General features: G+C 48.3%; 1 protein-coding gene across 3 annotated transcripts in view; it reads right to left on the bottom strand.

Annotated features, from left to right (window-relative positions):
- ALK (ALK receptor tyrosine kinase) overlaps positions 1–16,764 on the bottom strand; it is a 979,633-nt gene that overhangs the window by 132,595 nt on the left and 830,274 nt on the right. For all 3 annotated transcript variants that reach the window (XR_012422518.1, XM_065527229.2, XM_005576218.5), the window contains 3 exons: positions 14,284–14,415; positions 6,681–6,812; positions 4,541–4,641 (listed from right to left, as the gene is read on the bottom strand). Coding sequence is in view for 2 of the 3 variants with exons in the window: in XM_065527229.2 (XP_065383301.1) it covers positions 4,541–4,641; positions 6,681–6,812; positions 14,284–14,415 (365 nt within the window). In the remaining variant the exon portion in view is untranslated. The remainder of the gene's footprint in view (positions 1–4,540; positions 4,642–6,680; positions 6,813–14,283; positions 14,416–16,764) is intronic.

The raw sequence follows: 16,764 nt of genomic DNA, 5'->3' as shown, positions 1-16,764 counted from the left end.
AAAATGAGCTGAATTCAACAGTTCTGCTCATCCTCCTTGGCTCCTGCCCTGTCGACAGTTTGGTGGGGGCTGATAAAGGAAGGCCCCCTTCTGCTTTTGTTTTTCCTCGATCTCATGCCATCTGATGCTAAGTTTTCTTACTCTTATCCTCCTTTTCTTGACTTTCCACAGAAGAATTTGCCACTGAGTTTAATAAACTTTGAACACACAGCAGTCAGAAAAGATCCTCTCTTTTTCCCATCTTGAGAGTCCTATTTGCCTGCCGCTGAGGTCAGGGGCAAGCTTCGATAAGCCCAATCAACACCTGCCTCTCAGCTTCCCTGCTTCTGTGTCACGCTGAGAGGCTGGAGGGAAGGATGAGCCTGTTTCCAGGGATGATCACGAGCACCCTGAAATGTCTTATAAAATCAACCAGATAGCAATTTATAGAAAAATCCCCTCCCTTTGAGAAGGGCTTCGGGGACGGATGGCCAAGGGCAACTCCGGGGGCCATGGCGTCTTCTCCCTCACATCTCTCTGGGCTACATTTGCTGGTTTTAATGACACAAAGGATGGGTCCCCTTTTCTCCAGGCCCATGTAGATGTGTAAGGGGCCTGCTGGTCACTTTCTGCCTAGATCACAGCAGCTCTCCACAGCTAATCCAACCTGATTCTTTTTATTGCTAGAGGTGACGTCAGGGGTGGAAATGTTCAGCTGTGTCCCAAGATCCCCATGGGTGTGTGCACGCATGTGTGTATGTGTGTGTGTGTTTGCATGTATATATGTACGTGCGAGAAGAGGGGAGAGGCAACTGCAGCTCTGGCCAGGCAGGAAAACCATCTTTGAGGAACTGATCACCACAAACTGGGGGATCCCATCTCACTTTTGGATCAAATTGCACTTCGGCAGCTCACACAAGAAAAACTGCTTTCATGCCTTGGAGGGGAAAGAAAATGAGGAAAGTCTACTTTTTCTCCCTGTAGGCCTTGTTCTGGCCTGAGAACATGGTTTAAATTATTCCAGTCACAGGCAGGCTATTCAAATAAAATAGAATTTCAAACCACACGGGGCTTGTTGAGACATTCAGGCTGCTCGGGTGTGTGAAAGGCAGGGGGCTGGGGTGGTGTCAGCCGCCACTCTGCCGTGCTCTTTATTACCAGCGGCTGCAATGCCAGACACATCCGCGGGTGTCTCAAAGCCGAGGCGGATTCGAGCAGGTCTGACAGCAAGTGTGCACATGAAAGCCACTGCAAGCCCTCCCTCCCCGGTGGCAACTTTAATTATTTGAACTGGAGCTCAGAAAAATAAAAATAAAAATAAAATCAGAATATATTGTAAGTGGCTCCCCAGTTTCCTGCAGAGAAGAGCTTGTGGCAGAGAGGAGGAACACAAAAAGAAAACCAAAACCACAACGTTCTCTCTTGTTTGTGGCTGGGCGAGGCAGAGGTCTTTAAATATTCATGCCCCATGTGTAAGTGTGCAGAGAGATAGGAGGCGGCCGTGGTAGTCAGCAAGAGCAGGCTGCAGGAACCTGGAGGGAGGAGGTGGGAGTGGGGTAGGCTTCTGCAATGCCCTGGAAGTTGGATTGGCACAAAGGCACACTGTGGCTATGCCTCCATCGTGGGGGACCCTTGACCTGGTTTCATATGCTCTCCCACCCGCTTCTCTTCGCCCCTGCCTCCGTCATTTCTCATCTCTTTTTTGACTCATCTTTCTAAAAGACAAGTGACATCACGCTTTCTGGGGCCACAGGCAGGTGAGGAAAACTCTCTGCATGGGCTCAGAATGAATTTCAGTCACAACTGGCAAGCACACCTATGGCCAATAGCTCTGAAGTCTCAGCGTGCCTCCAAATCACTGAGGATGGGGTTTAAAAATGCAGAGCCCTGGGCCCCACACTTAGCGCTGTCATTCAGTAGGTCCAGGGTGGGGCATCTGTTACATTTTCCAGGTGAATGTGATTGGTAAAACATAGAACTACTGGTTAACTCACTTCTCATGTTGCAGGAAATTCTTGAAGATGACACCAGTTCTTCTCTGGGAATCCACTGACGAGGGTGGTGTTTCTTGAGATAGTCTACAATTACTTTAACTTCCCGGAGACCAGAACTGAGCTGGGTTTGGAGAAAGTCCTTCGTGGTAGGCATCAACCCCAGAACTCAGCTGGACCCATCACCAGTCCCTGTAGGCCTGATGCTCATCAGAGACCTGTCCCCAAAACTCTGTCTAGTGTCCACCTTTCTGCACTTGGGCCCCATAGGCAACAGAGGCCCCTGTAGGGCTGGTGGGGTTTGAAAGTCCTGGGTGAACCTCACATAGTCTCCCAGAGAAATGCAATATCCATTTTTTTCTGCCACTGGGGTTTAGCCTTCCTGGGAGGAGGAAATCAACTTCCTGCATTCTGCATTTAGGATTCACATAAAATAAATGGTAGGGCTTACAAATCTAGAAATGCATATTTCTATTTTGGTTATTTATTTTCCTGATAAAAACATTTCCCCCAACATTGGGAATTCAAAGACCCATCAGCATTAGACAAATGGTCTGAAAACCTGAATGTGAAATCATATGAATGTATATAAATATAAATAATGTGAGTGTGGAATGGACTTATTTTCCTTCCCTTCATTATGCCTGCTGAGCCAAGTTCTGGAAAAGGGCAGGAAATAGCAGAAACAGCCCAGAGCAAATTAGACTGCAGGAAAAATAAAACAGGCCAGTAAAACAAAACACCTGTTTAAGCTATTGATCAACTCAAAGGTTATTAGAGAAATGATGAAGTATTAGAATAATATCATTTGTACCTTGACATTTCTTTTTCTGAAATTTGGCTCATATTAAACCCAGCAAAGAGTAAATTTAAAGACCAAATGCTCTTAAGGATCCTCCTGTCCTCTCCGGTGGGCCAACCATCTGTCCTCATTTATATGTTCTCTTAAAAAGCCTTCCTTTCTAGGTACCTGCTCTCAGACACCTGAGAAATATCAGCAATGACTGTGTAATTCCACCATCTGCATGAGATAGCATGGTTTCTCAAATACAATTTAATATAATGAATCTATTTGTGCTCAGAATTCTTCCAAAAAGGATTTAAGGTGGTTCACAGACATACATAAAATCTAGTAGGATAGCATAGCCTAGAAGAGGGTGAGAAGGAAGTGGTGAACGTCGAGTTATAAAATCAAACCAGGAGTAAGCTGCTACAAATTGCATATCACAAAGTCCCATTTGCTTGCCAAGTGGAGCCTTGGTTTTAATTTAACCACTCCTCATATTAAAAAATCATTTCTATATCTTTTCCATTCTTGTTTGTTTTCTGTCTGTGAGTTTTTATTTTATGAGAAACTCAAGGGGCTTGAATCTGCCTGCACCCCTCAGCAGGGGCAATCCTGTTGTCTGTCCCTCTGCTGGTCACAGAACCACCTCCCTGGGATTTCTATGAGCCACAGAAGGAGAAGTTAATCTGGTCAGTTTCACAATGTCCACAACTTGACAGGAAACAAATTGCTCAGAGGGTGCATAGCTATTCCTGAAACTGAGCCAGACAGGAATTTCTCCTGTGAGTGTCCAGAACGAGATGACTGGCCAAATCTAAACTACGTGCAGGTTTTCTACTACGTGCAAGATGTTGATGCAGGTGCAGTGAGGGAGTACAAAGAAGCACAAGACATGGCCTGCTCTCTCGGAGCTTAGAGTCTGATTTCTGGCTCAAGTTCTCTTCCTCTTCCCCCAGTGTCCTTCTGAATGTTTACACAGGGTGCCAGGCACCCTGTGGGCTAAAGACTGCAGTGCTTACTTTGTGCCTGATGCTCTTCCAAGCCCTTTGGACATTATCTATTTAATCTTCCCTCTTCGGGGTAGGCATTATGTGTGTTCACTTTCCCAGTGAGGAAACTGAAGCCCCAAGAGGTTAATTAACTGCCCAAACAAACTGTACAATCAATCAGTGGTGGAACCTGACTTGGACTCAGAAAGTTGATTCTAGAGTCCATGAGCTTAATCACTGTGCCACGTTGGGGTCTTAAGTACATTTCTTGGCCCCTAAAGAATATGCTGAGGAACACGGCACCAGTCCCTCCACCCACAAACCAATGAGAAAACAGCGTCAGGAACCATTTCAAAGAGTGGCTTTGGAGGTACCTCACTGAATGCCATTGATGTCTTAGTGAAATTTATGTAAATCAAATTTTGAGGATGTAGAGTATTTACAATGTATTATAAGAGCTCAATATTTTTAAAAAGGATTCTATGGAAAGTCTTGTAATCCTTGTCACTCTCTCTTGTTATGCCGCAGAAAATCTCTTCTGGGATTGATTAAATCATGGTTCTACTGCAAATAGTTCAATGCAGCTGGGGATGGCTGTTTAAGGCATGATTCTCTGTAGACAGGGCTTTACCATGTTGATGGACATCTCTGCCTCGAAGATGGAAGAGATGGCCCTATTCTTCTCTCCCTAGGAGAACGACCAGCCCAGCCAGCTAGGCTACTTTCTTAATCTGGGTTCCGGAAGTGACAAGAGGTGGGAGAAATTAGAGAACTAGAGAAACACTGAGACTTGCCTCACATGGAGAGCTCTTGATCGGTGCGGGAAACGTAGCACTGGTCACTGTAGCACTTTCTGAAGTGGGGGCATCAGTGGTACTGAGCAATAGAGCATGGTCTAGGAGAGAGGAAAAGAATCACAAGCACACCATTATCAGGAACTGGGGGATCAGGGGTGCAGGGTTATTGGACTGTGCACAGTTCTTATCTAGCCTAGGGATATCTTTGAGGAAACAGGTTTTTGGCCTACAATGGAGAAGAAAGCCCACCTGTCAACAATTTCATTCTAAACTGCCCATGAGGTCCCAGCACCATCATCTAGGCTACCACATCCCTGATCTTCCAAGGTCACCAGCTTCAGCCCATGGCCCAGGAATAGCCTGAGGCACACTAGCCTCCCCAGCTCCACCCTCCCCATTTTCAGTCATGTGTGCCCTTCCAGTGGTTTCTATGACCTTCACTCTCTTCTCCCCTGTCTAGAACCCAGGTCGTCCTGTGCCCCTGCCCATGAAGACTCACTTCTTATATTTTCTAAGCATGGCTCTGCCTGAAAATCTGGGAGAACAGGGGCTCCCAACCCCACATGGTGATGGGAAGAAGCATCTGCAAACTTCCGGGGTCTGCAGAGCATTTTGTAGGTGGTCAGTGCTGTGGCATGAATGCCTTTGTGAGCTCACAACACTTTAGGGGGCCTCAGAACCTCAAGCATTACTTTAGTCTTTCCTTTCTACCTTTCTGCCTTTCTCAGTAAAGGCTGTTTAGTAACATATTCAGGTGGGTCAAGGGCAGAGTAACCAAGAGATCTCAGCAAGGATGAGGGAGATTCAAGGAGCTGGCATTGTGTGACTGGGAACAGAAAAGCCCTCAGGCAGGCAGGTGGGTCACAACTGTTGCCTTCAGATTTCTGAAGGGCTGCCTTGGTGGGAGAGGGGGTAGTTCAGTTCTGTGGGGCTCCAGGGGGCAAAAGTCATAATAAATGAGTAGAAGTCACGGAGAGGTGGAGCTTGCCTCCAGGTAAGGAAAGCTAATCTGTGATTGAGAACAATAGCATGGGCTGCTCTTGGAGGCAGTGGGAGCCCTGTCATTGGAGGTATTCCGCAGGGCTGGATGTTTGTTTGCTATGGGTGCTATAATGGAAATGATCAAACTGGGAACAGAGACATTAAGAGCACATCCAGCTTGGAGCTCCATTTCTCTCCTCTGCGTCTTTTACAGACAGAACGCTAAGAATAATGCTGCTGCGTGGTGAGGACTGAGCCAACTCTTACTTTGTTCAAAAATAAGCATTGGAGGGTCTCTAGTTCCACAGAAAGAAGGCAAATGAAGAAGACAGAAGAAGGAGAGAGACATTCCCACCCCATCAGCCCCTATGCTTCAGAGTTGGGCACCAGGGCCTGCCCGGGCCCCATCACTAGGGACAGCCCCCAAAGCTGGCTAGCCTGGCCTCTCCAGCAGCCTAACGTTGGGAGCTATGCTGGCCTTGTAGACCCTCTGTGATCCCACACCTTGCCCAGCCTGGTGTCTCTGAGTCTAGAGTCAGCTTACCCAGGAGCAGCTGGCTATCTCTTGGCTGTGTGGAGGCCCTTTGCTCTCTGCCAGACATGCAGGGTTTGTGGGGAGGATGGGCCCCAGAGATGGGAGGACAGGCATTACTAGCTTAAATCAGGGGTGAGGTGGGGGGATGGTTGTAGAGGCTGTGCTGCAGGGAATGGACCATGGACCAGGTGTAGGGTGAGGTTCCCTGGGCACAACCCCGGGGCAAATGACACAAGGCCTCGCTGTGCCTCAGTCTCCCCAGTCATAAAGAGGGCTATGGCTTTCCCTACCTCTCAATGAATTATGTGGCTGACACATAGGAGGCCCTCAACACACACTTGTTGATGGAAAGGATTATTATCATTGTTGCTATTATCTTTTTGTTAGTTCCTCCTCATGGTTCTCATTTTAAGTAACCAAAGGTGACATCTATCTTGGCCAGATTTAATCATTCGAAAGCCCAAGGTATGAAGAGGGAATTGTGTGTGAGTGCTCTATGCAAGCTTTGGTCAGACACCCGAGCTTGCCCTACAGGTGGGGTGAAGCCCAGTCCTGAGTCTCCCATCTGTCTATGTGGGCATGAAGATGGGTGCCAGGGAGAAGGCAGGAGAGAGGTAGTACCTTGGTGGTCCTGGAACCGGGCATCCTTTAGAGTCCTGACCTGCCACTGAGGAGTGTGAGGTGAGAGTGTGCCTTGGGTCCAGCCACAGAAGCCATCTTCGAAGTTGCAGTAAAAACCCACAGGGAGTTTCCCTATGGAGAGAGCAGAGAGGCACAGTCATTTCCAGGACCACTAAAGGCAAAATATGCCAACACCAAGTCGAATTAGCCAGGCATGACCAAATTATCTTCATTAGTAATATAGCTCCCCAGCCAGAACGCTGGATGACTAATGACACTGAGAAACCCCCAAGCCCTAACTGATGCCTGTGCTGGTTTACAGTTTTCTTATCTTCAGAAAGCAATATAGGAAAAATAACTCCTCAGCATGGGTATCGTTAGTCCGGTTGCATATCTGACAAAGCAGAGGCTCAGAAATGTGAAGCAACTTGACCAAGGTCACACAGCTAGCAGGTAACCCAGTTAGGACTTGAACCCAGGTCTTCTGCTTCTAAATTCTGCACTCTTTATACTGATCTACCATGAGTGTGACCCCAGGAGAAGCCACTGTGTAGCTCACTATATTTCTAATGGTTGACACAATGTCCAGAGTGTGGTAGTGGTTGTGGTAGTGTTGGCTGGGGGTTTGTGTGGGTCCATCAAATTACCTGTCTGCAGAGATACATATTGCTCAAAACTTTCCATTTGCTTTCCTTTATCTCCCAACCTTCCCTTGCAGTTAAGTGAAGACATCTCATGTGCTCTGGCCAATGAAACGTGAGTGGAAGTGATGTGTCTTCTCTGAATTAAGGCTGCGAAAAGCCCTCGTGTAAATCTCTGGTCTGTCTGTTCCTTTGCTGAAACAACCAATGAGAGTTCTTGTTCCTAAGGGTGACACTATATTGATGGAAGAGCCTCTGCCAGCCTGGGTCCCTGAGTGATCCTGTGGAGCAGAGGCCCCTCCCACTCCCACTCTTATTGGATGGGTACTGTAAATGTTATCCCAAGCCACTGAAATATGGGGTTTATTACTGCAGCATAATCTAGCCTATCCTGCCTGATCAAACAATCCCTGTCATTGGGGCCTCTTTATATCATCTGTGGGCTCAGCACAAAGGGCACGTCATCTTTTTCTCTACATCAGACCGATCTCAGGTCCCACTGAAGAGGCCACAGTCAGCTTTCTAGACTGTGTATTTCCCAACTGCCCACAGAAGGAAGAGGAAAGGATAAGAGGGTGAGAGAGAGAGCTCACTTTCTCCAGCTCACTCTGAGCATGGCTCCAGGAAAGGCGCTCAGCCCTGAGGAGCTAGTGGGCTATTCCAGGCGATTCTGATGGTCCCCAACACCTCCCAGCCTAGCTGTGGAGAAGCCTGTGTCTCCACGTGGGAGGAAAGAAGCTCTCTAGCTGAGACCCACAGCACTGCATGTCCTTCCTCTGTCTCAGCCTTCTTGGCAGCAGCAGGCTGACAAAGAAGGCCCTAACGCTTCCTGGCTGTGACAGCACCTTAGTGAATTATTACTCATTTCCCCCCGATTCTCTGTGCATTTCACACAGAGGCAGAATTATAAATTAAAGCAGGCTGTCACTGACTTTGAGCATCTCTTCCCATTTATACCCCCCTGAAGGAATCATTTCCCCCCAAGCCCCACATGTTTCTCTGATTAAAAATCCCAAAGCTAAGAAGAACTTTCTGTTTTATTTTTTATTCCCCCCGCAAGGGATCCCACATCTACTTCTTTTGCAGAAACCAACTGGTGGAAGTGACCTTCTCATGGAGTGTCCTTCACAAGTGAGTTTTAAAAACCAAGGCCCGACAGGGCCCTGTGGCTCACACCTGTAATCCCAGCACTTTGGGAGGCTGAGGCGGGTGGATAACCTGAGGTCAGGAGTTCGAGAACAGCCTGGCCAACATGGGGAAACCCTGTCTTGACTAAAAATACAGAAATTAGCCGGGCATGGTCGTGGGCGCCTGTAATCCCAGCTACTTAGGAGGCTGAGGCAGGAGAATCACTTGAACCCAGGAGGTGGAGGTTGCAGTGAGCCGAGGTTGCACCATTGCACTCCAGCCTGGGGGACAAGAGCAAAACTCCATCTAAAACAAACAAACAAAAAATAAGCAAAAACAAACAAACAAAATACCCCAAGGCCCACAATGGAAGATTCCAGTGGGCGAAGGATTCCTGGAGGAAGGAGGAGGCCGGCCTGAGGTGGGAGACGCACAGTACGTCACTCCCTCCTTACCCTTTCAGGAGGCAGAGGGAGAGAACTGAGCCTGGATCATGAGTATTGGTACCACAACAGCACTGGAATCTGGACATATGGGCTCTAGTTCTAGCCTCACCACTTTCTGCTTTGTGACCTTATGTAAGTCACTTCTTCCTTAGAGCCTCAGGTTCCTTATCTGTAAAATGGGGCAATATTAGTGTCTATTTTACTGAGCTGGTTTGAGGATAAAGTAGGGGAGACACTGTGGAAACACTTTGTAAACAGCTAGAGAGGTGCAAATGTAAAGTGGTGGTAGTGTTATTAATTGCCATTCATACCTAACTTGGAGCTAGCTCATCAGAGTACGGCTGAAACTGACAGCAAGTCCCTGGCTGGCTCTCTGGAAATGCCTGTTGGAGGCTTATATGTGATAGGTCTGCCTATGCCTTTCGGCCGGACAGGATAGAAGAAAGCCATCAGCATTCTCTGTCTCTGGAATCCCATTCTTGTTTCAGCTTCGCATAGAATCCAGGGTGAGCTGGGAGTGGAAACCCCTTTTCTTTCTGGCTGATTCAATAAAGGGAGAGGAGGCAGGCAAAAGAGCAAGACAGGCCAGTGGACAATTGATGTGGCCATTAAAACCCCTAAGGGAGGAAGGAGAGCCGAGGATTTCCATGATTGTAAACTCATCAGGGCAGCGTACTCAGCCAGAAGCCACTCCTGAGGAAGCTGGTGGGGTTAAGGTTAAGAGTCAGAACAAAGACCCCTGTGGATTAGGCTGCAACTGGGAAATCACTACTAAGGGCAATTGCTGAGCAAAAGGTTGGCCCACAGGGTTGGCTCTAATGGTATCAACTCATCCTCTAATCATCCTTTTCTCTTCCCATCCGCCCCAAGCTCCTACTCAGTCAGCACATTGGAGGACTTCAAAACTTATCTGCTGAACAAAATGGGAGTGGGCTCAATCCTCTAACTCTTTGCCACTCAAAATGTGGTCCAGGGACCAGCTGCAGCCTCATCACCTATGAATCTGTAAAATGCGTGGAATCTCAGGCCTTGCCCCAACCCACTGAATCAGAATCTGCATTTTTAAGAGGCTCCCTTAGTGACTCCTGTGCACCTCAAATTTGGAGAAGCACTGTTCTAACCAACCGCTTTCTTGGGCTGTAGCCAGTTATTTCATTGGCTGCATGGCCAAATAGCGCTGTGGGTAGGTCAATCAATCCCGCAACATTTGGCAATTATGACACCTGATTCCACTCTAAGAGAGACAAATTGGTAGAGTCATGGAGCTGTGACCTCAGCAGCAGCTGTGGGAGCTGCCAAGTATAAACTCCAGGCCAAATGACACTACTTCTTTTCCTTCCCGTGTGACAACTCTGTTAACATTTTTGATAAATATGTGCTATACATTTTCTTGAAAATATACAGTCATGGGAAAAAATGCTAGAAGAAATACATCAAAATATTATAGTTATCTCTGAATGTTTGAGAGGGAGGATTATGGGCGATAGTTATTTTCTCTTGTGTACATTTCTAGATTTTCTGCATTTTACAACCAGTATGTTTTGTCTTACAATAAAGAAATACACTTTGAAAACACTGTTTTTGCCTGGCAGGAAGAGTATCCCCAGCACATGAGATTATCAAGTCCATGGGGAAAAAGTGATCTGTCTGCAATACTCAGTGAATCACTGACCCATCCAGGGAATGAAGTGGGGACACCTGGCCCCTTTCTGGGGCGCCACATGCCATCAAGGCCATTGGCCAGAACACACAGAGAGTCACGAAGACCCCCTTCAGTGCATTACAGCATCTGGGATCTCTCACTTGGATTTGGCCATGTTTAATTAGAAATGCAGGAGTGGCTGTGTTGGAGAAAGGACCAAGAGTAGTGTGTTGGGTTGTGGGTTTGGAAGAGAGAGTACAATGGACAGATGAGTATCATGATTGGCTAGAAAAGGGCAAGGGAATGTCCCCTCCATCTCAGGCCCTCCACTCATCTTGGACAACTCTTAGAATTTTTAAGGGCTCCAGAGAGATCCAGTCCCATTGCCCAGATTGAGTCTGGTCATCTGTTTGCAGCCCCAGCCTGTGCAGGAGACTCCCTCTGGGAAGGTGTGGTGAGTTGAGGCTGGCCCTTTGGTAGGGGGTGTTGATTAAATGTAACCTACTTTCCCCCTCCAAATTCCAACCATGGCAGGGTTTGGTCAACTACCCTGGCCCAAGATGAAAGACCCTCAGGAAGGTTCTTTAGAGGACCTGACCATCCCTAACAGAGCTGCAGTGTGAACACCTGCTCAGAGGAAACATTTTAACAGGTTCCAGACCACCTGGGTAAGAGCTTGTGTAGTCAAGAATATTTTCCTATGATATTGGTGTTGATTCTGGAAACCATCCCCATGAAGAAAACAATAACACGAATAATACTGGCTAACATTTACCGAGCACTTACTTTGTGCCAGGAGCTGCTCCAAACACTTCCTACTTGTTTCTCAGACAACAGAGTGTCAGTGGGCATCACGTTACAGATGAGGAATCCGAGACCCAGAGGGGGAGACCCATGATCTGAACCCTTCTACCCACAGAGAAAGGCGGTAGCAGAGCCCTGGACCTCCCTGTCTCTTCCTGGCCCCTTCATCCTGGGTGTGTCTGTGGCTAGATTCAGTGCTTAGCATAGCTAAGTGCTGGAAGCTCGTGAAACAGAGTTTACCCTGCATGGTTCAGAATGTGGCTCTGAAGTCAGACTGAGCCTGAATCACTGCTCAGCTGGCTATCAGTTTGATCATGGACAACCACCTCTGCGAGCTTCAGCTTCCTTGTCTCTAACAAAGGTGGGTACAATAGCATCACACAGGAGGCGGTGAGGATGAAGCAAGTTCATACCTGAAAAGTACTGAGAACAGCTCCTGACTCATAGAGTAAAGCCTCAACAGGTAAGCTGGTGGTGTTGCTGTTGTTATCTTCATGGGAATGGTTTTCAGAGTCAACATTAGTGTGATGAGGAACACAGCAAAAATGCCAGAGAGGATAAGGCACAAAAATAAGAAAAAGGATATTTTCTAAAATTTCTGCCAAGATCTGAGTGGGAATAACTCTCCTGAGTTGAACTTCCCTCCCAGCAGCTGCTTTCTGTAGCCAAGAACACAGTGGGGGTGTTCTCCAGGGTGGAGGGGTTACTCTGACAGCTTGTCAGAGCCGCTTTTCAAATGTGGCTGAAAAAGCCTCTGGGCCCCAGGTTCTTGCCCTCAGTGCCTGAAGCAGACTGCCCTGAAGCTTGGAGCTGGCCAGGAAACCAATAATGGTAAGCTTTGGAGTGGTGGGAAACGCCCTGAGCCCTTAGTAATGGGCTGGATCCTGAAGACTCAGGGCTCTAATCTGTCCCTGACATGCTGTGTGACCCTGAACAAGTCCATTGCCTTATCCGTGCCTTCATTTTCCCAATTGTCAATCAGGGCATGGCCTGCCTGACCTGTGTCCCAGCTGGGAGGTGGCTATCAAAAAACTTGAAAAAGGTAATCATGAAATCACACAGTTCAGAGGCACTGCTGGAAACATTGCAGACACAAATAAATAGACACACACAGGCGCCTGAACAGGGCATTGTGGGCAGGGCTGGCTTCACTTTGGGCCATATGTGTAGTGAGAACTCTATGAGAAAGGCCAGGAGCGGAACAGAACAGGGCAAGCAAAGCCCTTGCCTGTAACTCTTTGCTGAGTTTTATCTAAAAACATACAACTATTCCATTATAATTGGAAAACTTCACTTGAAAGTTTTGTATAAAAATGAAGTTTTAAAAATGGGAAAATGGATGTCTTTATTGCTTAATTTAAATTAGAATAAATGAAACCTTCTCCACCCCCACAAAGGGTCCAGATGACTAGGGACACACGGCCCTATTTTAAAAGGTATTTTGGAAACTTTCTTGCAGGCCAGTGGGGTCTGCATATCTGGGAGGTGAGGCATTTGCTCCGGTTCTGGGCCCCACCCCAGGCACCATTCTGCCTCATCCTTCCCCAGTCCTGTCTCGATTTCACTCTCCGTCCCTGTGTGGAGCTTTCAGTGCTTTGAGGGAAGATGCCAAGTTATTCATCTCTGCTTCGGGATCTGGCACGTTTTCCAGCTCCCTGTAGGTATTCTGCAAGTGTTGGTTGTTTCCTGGCAAAAACATCAAGGGCTCTGGAGTGATTACTTCTGGAGAGGCAGCTGCGGGGAGCACCATGTTCAATGCAGGAGCACCAGTTGGGAGTCTGCTCCGCCCCGACTGCCAGTGGGGCCTCGGCAGTTTGTTTTCCCCTATGGAGTCCAAGTTTCCCAACTCATTCTTTCCTCTCATCAACAAAGAGTCAGTGAGCACCAACGCTGTGCCAGGAATCATGAGAGGTATTGCTACAGCAAAGACAACCAGACTCAAACCACCCACAGAGAGGAAGAGAGACACAGAAATCACCTCCATAACACATAATGGATGCATGCCCACTAGGATGGCTAAAACTAAAAAGACAGATAATATGACATGTTGGCAAAGATATGGAGAAAGTAGGCCCCTCGTAGGCTGCTAAATGCCCAGAATAGGCAAATCTATAGAAATAAAGATTGGTGGTTGGTTCAGGCCAATGGCAGGGGGGTTGGAGCAAAATGGGGAGAGAGACTACGGGTTTCTTTTTGGGGTGATAAAAATGTTCTAAAATAAAATTGTGATGATGGTTGAACAACCCTGTGACTACATGGAAAACAGGGAATTGTACACTTGAAGTGGGCGAATTGTATATGAATTGTATCTCAAAGCTATTCATGAAAAGTAATGGCAGTGATGATATTTGGATGGATCTACTGGATTATGGGGGAAGGGTCCAGAGGGAGAAGAACCAACAGTACTTGTGGGGGACCGTCAGGGAGACTTTCTGAAAGAATCGACTCAGGGTGAGTCTTGAAGTAGATGTGACTCGAGAAAGGAAAGGGGAGACCATGTGAGCAAAGCCATGGAGGCATGAAGGATCTGGAAGGTGGTTCCATATGGCCGGAGCTGGGGTGCATGGAGGAGGGAGAGGATGAGGGCAGGTGGGGAATGAGGCTTGGAAGGGGAGGGAAGTCTGGGCATGGAGGACTTCCAATGTCACATTAGAGCTGGGCTTTATCCTGCACGTTTTCTCTGTGCCTTAAGGATGCTGACAGCATAACTTATAAGATTTTGTTTGGTTCTTGACTTACATGACTATGGACCAGGTTATTTCTAGACCACAAATCTTAGCTCTGCCTCTTGAAGACTGTGTGGCTTTGTCATGAGAGGAGTCACAAGTGTCATTGGATATCGGGAAGGCTGTCCATGCTCTCATGCCGAGGGTAATGGGGACAATAGGGGGTTATGAGCATGGTCTGGGCTGGGGCAGGGTGGGGTAGCCCCATCTACTCACGGCATATCTGGCTCTCATCTTCTCCCTGGGCGCAGTCCTGGTGGAAGTCACAGGCCTGCCCAAGCTGGAGGACTGTCCCATTCCAACAAGTGAAGGAGCTCTGCAGGGCCATCTTGGAGCCTGGGGATGTTCCTGGAGAGCACACAGACACACAACCATGGTGAGTTTGCATGGTCCCAGGCACCAGCTGGCCTGATGGGTTGGTCCCGTGGGCAGGCTGTAGGGACAGCATTATCCCGCCCTGCCATTCACATCCCAAGGCCTGACTGAGCCATCTGCATCTCCATCTGGCCACACCCAGGGCAAACACCAGCAGGTGAGAGGGGTCAAAACCCCTTATGCTCATCCATGGCCTGCTGGGGTATCTTACTTTCTAGGATGGTGAGCAGCAGAGTGGTCCATGTTCCCTCCACGACATTCCCCCTCGGGGGTCCTCAAACCTATGACTTTAGTGTGCCAAGTGGATGGCCTCCAGGTGGAGTCTCACCTGTACAGACAGCTCCACCCTCAAGGTCAAATTTGGGGTACCAAGAGGTGGATCTGGTCTAGTGCATGTCCCCCATGTTCTTGACCCCAGGTTCGACCACTGGAGTGACATTGAGAAGATTCTAGAAAGATGCAGCACTTTCTGTTCTGGAATGCAAAGAATACCATCATGCAAGCCTGGGCCTCAGATCTGGACTTGGCTTCTCCTGCCTTGCTGTGTGAAGCTGACCATGTCCCTTCTCTGTGTGGTCCCTGTCCCCTCCTCTATCAAAGGAGGGATTTCTATTAGATTGTGAAGGTTTGCTCTAGTCTGAAATTGTTAGATAATTAATTTTATCCAGAGGGGGAAGGGACGGGGGCAGTTTAAAAGGAGCATACACAGTTATTAGTTTCTGGATTAAGAACAATACATTTTGATAATGAATTAACCTGTGACCACTCACATCTTTGCAGGCCCCAGAGATTCAGACAACAGGAAGGAGAAGGCTGGCCTGGCTTAGCCTCCCTGACCAAATGGAGGGCTTTGCTGGGAACCACCTCACAAGAGCCTGGCTGGTGCCTCCTGCTACTCAGCTCTTGGCTGGTGTCAGATGGGGAGCCTCTGGCCCCTGTGGAGATGAGCAGGTAGGGCTCACCTGGGTCAACACCCCACGTGTGCCTGCTTTACCCTCTGCCTTGTTTTCTAGCTCTATCCCAGTCATAGCTGGTGCTAAACCCATCTCAGTGCTCGGGGCAGTGGGGGGAAGATGAACTAGGACCCCACTTGGCTAAGTCCCCCAGCCTCTCTGAGCCTCACATGGGGGTGCGGCCTTTCCAACTCTGGCTGCAAATCAAACTCAACTGATTCTGATGCAGTACTCTCCAGGTTAGGTGATCTTTAATATCTAAAATTCCATGATTTCCTGGTTCAAAGGACTCTTCCCAATAGCACTGAAACTAACATGAAGCCCGACTTGTTTACTTCTGGAATTCCTCCATCTACTTTAGCACATCCAGCCCTGTGAGGAAGGTAGATAGGTATTTTTTTTTTTTTTTTTTTTTTTTTTTTGAGATGGAGTCTCACTCTGTCGCCCAGGCCGGAGTACAGTGGCCAGATCTCAGCTCACTGCAAGCTCTGCTTCCTGGGTTTACGCCATCCTCCTGCCTCAGCCTCCCGAGTAGCTGGGACCACAGGCGCCCGCCACCTCGCCCGGCTAGTTTTTTGTATTTTTTAGTAGAGACGGGGTTTCACCATGTTAGCCAGGATGGTCTCGATCTCCTGACCTCGTGATCCGCCCGTCTCGGCCTCCCAAAGTGCTGGGATTACAGGTTTGAGCCACTGCGCCCGGCTGACAGGTCTTGATGTCCATTTCCTAAGCGGGAGAACTGAGGTCAGAGAGGTTCAGTGGCTTATCTCAGGTCACACTGCTGGTATGTGGGATTCACACCCAGCCTCTCTGACTGTAAAGGCGCCCTCTCCATCTCATGGAAGGAGATGCTGGAGGTGGCCTTGTGCCCTCCTTTCTAGGGTAGTCCAGATAAGGCAAAGTTTGTCAGATGACAGCAGATGGGCACCCAGTGTTGTCCACCCTGCCTCCTGCAGGGCATTCTCTGCAAATAGTGGTCATGGGAAAACAGGTCCCACTTCCTTCCAGGGAATCACATCTGCGCCCTTTCACCGGCTCTTCAAGGTCCCTGTGATCTGGGCCTAAATTGCCTTTGCCTTTCCTTCTGCCTCTCCTCATGGACTCTGTGCTGCAGAATCCCAGAGGGAGATGAACGTGGTCATGTGATGGTCATGTGATGATGCACCCCATACTCTGCTGATTGAAATCCTCCTGTCCGTCCAGGTCCAGCTCACAGACACTGCCTGTGACAATCCTCACACCTTCCTCCCCACCTCCATTTGGGGAGCTGCTGGTTCCATGCAACCTGCCTCCAGAACGCTTGTGCACGATCCCATCATCCCCATCAAGTTGTTTGAGCGTGGCGTTCCCTCAGCCTTAGCCAGTGCCT

The sequence above is a fragment of the Macaca fascicularis genome, chromosome 13 (genome assembly GCF_037993035.2).
Source record: "Macaca fascicularis isolate 582-1 chromosome 13, T2T-MFA8v1.1".
Lineage (NCBI taxonomy): Eukaryota > Metazoa > Chordata > Mammalia > Primates > Cercopithecidae > Macaca > Macaca fascicularis.
Note: the sequence above shows the minus strand (reverse complement) of the source record. Positions and strands in the feature narration are given on the sequence as shown.